At 56.6% G+C, this 5,144-nt stretch overlaps 1 protein-coding gene across 1 annotated transcript; it reads left to right on the top strand.

Moving 5' to 3' along the window:
* Positions 1-2,237: 2,237 nt before the first annotated feature.
* On the top strand, positions 2,238-4,915 carry Arhgdia (Rho GDP dissociation inhibitor alpha). Its single transcript, XM_004639476.2, has 6 exons — positions 2,238-2,320; positions 3,457-3,674; positions 3,826-3,909; positions 4,080-4,156; positions 4,235-4,298; positions 4,387-4,915. Exons 2-6 carry the CDS (start codon positions 3,485-3,487, stop codon positions 4,584-4,586), a joined length of 615 nt encoding a protein of 204 aa, XP_004639533.1. The 5' UTR covers positions 2,238-2,320; positions 3,457-3,484; the 3' UTR covers positions 4,587-4,915.
* The last annotated feature ends 229 nt before the right edge of the window (positions 4,916-5,144 follow it).

Below are 5,144 nucleotides of genomic sequence, written 5' to 3' on the forward strand. Positions count from 1 at the left end.
GGCTGGCATGTGGTGCTGGGGGATTGAACTGTGGTCCCTCTGCTTTGCCAAGCTTGTTCCAAGTAGGTGCTTTAGACCACTGAGCCATCTCACCAGCCCATCTATGGACCCTTTTCTTTAGGAATAAAATACATGCTGAGTTGGGTATGGTAATGCAGGACTATTTTCCCAGCACTCAGGAAGTAGAGGCAGAAAGGTCACCCAAAATTTGAAGACAGTGCAAGACAGCCTGGACTACACAGCAAGACCTTGTCTCAAAAAACAGAAAAACAATGTATGCTGAAATACATGGTAGTTCAAAGACCACCAAAAGTTTGTTTCCAAGTTGTGTGTGTGTGTGTGTGTGTGTGTGTGTGTGTGTGTATGTACATCCAGGTAGTTTGCACCGAGCTACATCCCCAGCCCTTTTATCTATTTTTAAAATTTGAGATAGGGCCTCCTATGTTACAAGATTGCTCAGCTAAACCAAGTATGGTGGTGCATACCTGTAATTCTAGCATTCAGGAAGCTGAAACAGGAGAATCATACAAGTTCAAGCCCAGTGTAGACTATATAGTAAGACTCTGCCTCAAAAACAGAAGGAAAGGAAGAGAAGGAGAGGGACAGGAAGGGACTTGTGCCAGTGAACTATACCACAGGACCCCCTTTTGTTATTTTAGAAGAGATGACTCTTGTGGGATTAAATTTTCTGTCTTCTGCTTGGCTGCTCTCTGCCTGAGGCCTCCCTTGGGGGCCAGTCCTGAGGGGCAGTGCCTTCCACTGCCCCTTGAGGAGGCATGCTCAGGAAGAACTGGGGACAGCTTTGAGCAGACACCACATATCTCAGTTACATTTCTGTAGTTGCTGGAACAAAATACCCAACATCCAAAATTAATGAGGGGCCAGTGAGATGGCTCAGTAGAATAAGCGCTTCCCTGGCCAACACAAGGGCCTGAGTTCAATCCCTAGTTCTGAAAAAAAAAAAAAAAAATGAGTTTGTGGAGGTTTTAGTCCATACTCTGCTGGCTCCAAGGCAGAGTGGCACATGGCAGAGGGCAGCAGTTCATGGTGTTAGAAAACAGTAAAACAGCAAGAGCAAAAAGGGAACAGAGACAGCACTGGCAGCAGAGAGCAAGCCTCTCTCCCTCCCTTATATTGCATTCAGGCTATGGGGATGGCGTAGCACTCACACCCATAATCTCAGCATTGGACCATGAATTAATCACAAACTCTAGAAGCCTACCCTAGTGACTGCAGGAGGCTTTGGGGGGACAAGTAGACACAGTAGTACCATGGCAATACCCCAGAGCTACTCCATGATCAGAATGCCTGCAGTTACTCTATTGGGGGTGTAAGGAGCTGCTAAATTTCACAGTTCATTTTAACATAGGGGTAGATTACTAACAAGTATGTTTGGGATTTTCTCATAGAGCTTTTGGGTTTTCTAAAAGTGCTTGGCAGCCGGGAATATAACTCAAAGGCACAGGCACCTGCCTGGCAAGTGCCAGGTCCTGAGTTGGATTTCCAGTAACAAATAAAACCACTTGGCTTATCTAAGTTTTTTGCAACTCCTAAAGCCTGGAAACAACTACACTCATTCAGTATGAACAGAAAAAAGTGCCTCAAGCCATGGACACTATCCATACATAACAACTCTTACACAGCCCTCCAACACTGGAGACCTCCAAAAAGTGCCAAGATGAGTATCTTGCCAAAAATGCCCTGTCGTGTCAACTTCCGAGACCCCACAAAGCCCTCGCATGGCTGTGCGCCTCGGTCATGTGCTGTTCCCCACCAGGCCGACAATTGGCCAACCATCTGTAGCACCAGCAGCACGGGGAACTTCTCACAGCTGTGTGTCGGGTGTCTCATGGGGACATGTGGTGTTCTTGGGACGCTGCTTATTGCAACTGGCTGCCGGGTCCAAGATCTGAGCCAGCCTGCAGGAAGGACCATGGTCAAGGGGTGCGACACCATGGCAGCTTGTTTGAGGGAGACATGTGGGAGACCCAGGAGGTCGCAGGACCACAGCCATCCCACGAGGGCTGTCGATCCAAAGAGAACATGGGCCACCTCCAGGCCCAGGGGACCCAGGCACTGAAACCCCGCAGAGCAACAGTTGCCGGGACGCCACCGCTCCAGAGGCTGCCCGCCCACGCGGGGCGCGCCCACAAGACTGGCCGCAAGATGGCGGCGAGCTCCCCCCGCCCTACTGCGCATGCGCAGTCGGCCCCGCCCGCAGGAGCGGAAGTCTTGTGACCCCGGAAGTGGCCGTCCGGGCGGCGGGCGACGTTCGTCACTTGGTGCGGGAGGGAGCGCGAGCGCAGCGGTCGAGCCCCCGGTGAGTACCCGGGTGGCGCGCGGCTAAGGGAGGGAGTTCACCTTTGTGCCGCCGGCCTGAGCCACTTTGGGTTTGCGAGACGGCTGCCGCGACGACGGGCGGGCGGACTGGGCGGGGCGGACTGGGGGCACAGCGCAGGCCCCGCCCGGGTGGGCCCTTCTCTCCCCGCGGCGGCGGGGAGCTCTGGGCACAATCGTGCGCTCCGGGCCGCGCGGAAGCTCCCAAGTGGGGCCCGGTCTCCAAGCTCCTGCCGCGCGCCCCGCCCTGCCCAGATTGCAGCCCTTGCGGAAGTGCGGACCGCGCCCGGGATGTTGTCGCCGCGCGGCCGCGGGGTCCTGGACTGGCCTCAGGCCCCGGCGCCGTGCTGCATCCCCAGAGCCCAGGCCTTGGGCAGGCCGCAGGAAAGGGCTTGTTCTCGCCTACCGTGCCGCCCGCCCGCCCGCAGTGGTCGGAAAGGGCTTTGGGTGCCTCCCGAAGACCTAGCGATCGTATGCAGCAGTCTAGGCCCAAGGAATTCGGGGGCGACCTCTTCCGTTTCTGTGGGGTGGGCACCTCCTCGGGCGCCCTCAGGCCAGCATCCAGAAAGGGTTCTTCGATCGCTGAGCACTGCAGCAACCCAAGTTGTAGCAACAGGCCCTCCCAAATGGGGACAACGTAAGGATGCTTAAGGGGCCGCGCGCCCCACTGCACCCTTTAGGATGTAGGCAGACCCGAAATAAGAACTCTCCGATGTGCTGGGACCGACGGTGCCCTGCACGTGGCCATGACAGGAACATACTTCCTCAGGCACACCCAGGTTGTGAATCAACTCTCGCACTTCCTTGGGGCAATGGGTTGGACTGCTGAGAAACCACTGTACCCTACGAATTGAGTGGTCCTTGCCAGCTGGGTCTGAGGGCTGCACTTGGTGCGTGGGGTGGGGGGTGCCTTACCTCCTTGAGGAATAGGCAGCATTTCGAACTTAGTTCCTGGTAACCTAGTGGGATGGCCAGGCGCTATCATGCGCGGTGCCTGGTGCTCACCACAGCATCTCCTTGACCCACCCCCTTTAGCACAGCCCACAGCACCCTGTCTAGGGTTGGCTGGAGGGTAGGGTCCCAAACTGACCAAGCCTCACAGCGCAGCCCCACCCACAGGTGTCCCAGACCCAGGCCATAGGTGAGCATGGCTGAGCAGGAGCCCACAGCTGAGCAGCTGGCCCAGATCGCAGCTGAGAACGAGGAGGATGAACACTCAGTCAACTATAAGCCCCCTGCCCAGAAGAGCATCCAGGAGATCCAGGAGCTGGACAAAGACGACGAGAGCCTGCGCAAGTACAAGGAAGCCCTGCTGGGCCGTGTGGCTGTCTCTGCTGGTGAGTGGCTGTTGAGGGGCAGCTCTTCATAGGTCTACCGCTACACCTGTCATCTTTCACTTATGCTGTGCTCCCTGCTCCTCCCTTGGCTGCATGCCTCTGGGAGTGAGCCATGAGCTTAGAAGTAAGTTCTAACCTACTGTCTCCCTAGACCCCAACTGCCCCAACGTCATTGTGACCCGTCTGACCCTAGTGTGTAGCACAGCCCCTGGCCCACTGGAGTTGGATCTGACAGGTAAGTGGGCACCATTGTCCTAGGGTGGGGCCCCTGTTGGCTGCAGCTAGCCCTAAAAATAATTTTCCTGGACTTGTGGCGCCCTCTGGTGAGGCTAATTGTGCCTAAGGAGGCTGCCTGTGGGGGGTGGGGCCTCTCAGGCTCCTGGCTGAGCTGCCTCCCCACCACAGGTGATCTGGAAAGCTTCAAAAAGCAGTCCTTCGTGCTCAAAGAGGGTGTGGAATACCGGATAAAAATCTCTTTCCGGGTAAGGCCCAGGTTTGGGGAGACACTGGGAGGGGGAATCTAGAAAACCTGACTTAATCCTTGGCTTGGGACCTTGCAGGTGAACAGGGAGATTGTGTCTGGCATGAAGTATATCCAGCACACCTACCGGAAAGGTGTCAAGAGTGAGTCAGTGCCAAGGGAGGAAGGGTTGTGGGCTTCCCAGGAGGGGCTGGCAGCACCGGTGGCCGTGCCTTTTCTTCTGTCCCACAGTTGACAAGACTGACTACATGGTGGGGAGCTACGGGCCGAGGGCAGAGGAGTACGAGTTCCTGACACCCATGGAGGAAGCACCCAAGGGCATGCTGGCTCGGGGCAGCTACAACATCAAGTCCCGCTTCACAGATGATGACAAGACTGACCATCTGTCCTGGGAATGGAACCTGACCATCAAAAAGGAATGGAAGGACTGAGGCCTGGCTGGGAGGTGGGCAGGGTAGACGGACAGACGGATGGACGGACGAACATGACCCTCCCCATATTCCTCCCCACCCCAAACCAAAGTGCTGACAGGGCCCCTCCCCACCACCTCCATCCCCCCTCGGTCCATCTCTGGAGAGCTCCTCCACCCACCTGTTCCCTGCCCTTCTGCCCATAGGCCCCTATGGTCTCTAGTGTCACGTTGCTGCTTCTGCCTGTGCCGTGTTGGGGTGGGGGGCTCCAGCCCGACCTCCCCCCATTTCTGTCTCCAGGTTCCCTGGCTGTGATCTCCCCCAGGCCCAGACTAGGCCCTGGCTCTCAGAAGGGCTAGGAGCTATGGGGCTACATAGCCCCGTATCTGCCCTGGCTGAGCTGGGGTATGCACTGCAGGGCCCTGGCCGGTCCACTTATCCCTCCCTGGCCAGTCCATTTGTCGCTGTCAGTCACCGTCTAACCATGATGCCTTAACATGTGGAACGTGTGCTGGGGGCCGTCGCTAACCCTTAACTCTTGTCTGCATGAGCATGTGGTCTCCCTGTCCCTGCCCTGTC

This window comes from Octodon degus, unplaced genomic scaffold (genome assembly GCF_000260255.1).
Source record: "Octodon degus isolate 3935 unplaced genomic scaffold, OctDeg1.0 scaffold00112, whole genome shotgun sequence".
NCBI classification, from domain to species: domain Eukaryota; kingdom Metazoa; phylum Chordata; class Mammalia; order Rodentia; family Octodontidae; genus Octodon; species Octodon degus.

Excerpts from the sequence above, each read along its gene's own strand:
- Arhgdia (XM_004639476.2), top strand. The coding sequence starts at position 3,485 with ATGGCTGAGCAGGAGCCCACAGCTGAGCAGCTGGCCCAGATCGCAGCT. Across the intron at positions 3,675-3,825 it reads CCGTGTGGCTGTCTCTGCTG|ACCCCAACTGCCCCAACGTC; the intron begins GTGAGTGGCTGT and ends CTGTCTCCCTAG. Across the intron at positions 4,299-4,386 it reads CTACCGGAAAGGTGTCAAGA|TTGACAAGACTGACTACATG; the intron begins GTGAGTCAGTGC and ends TCTGTCCCACAG.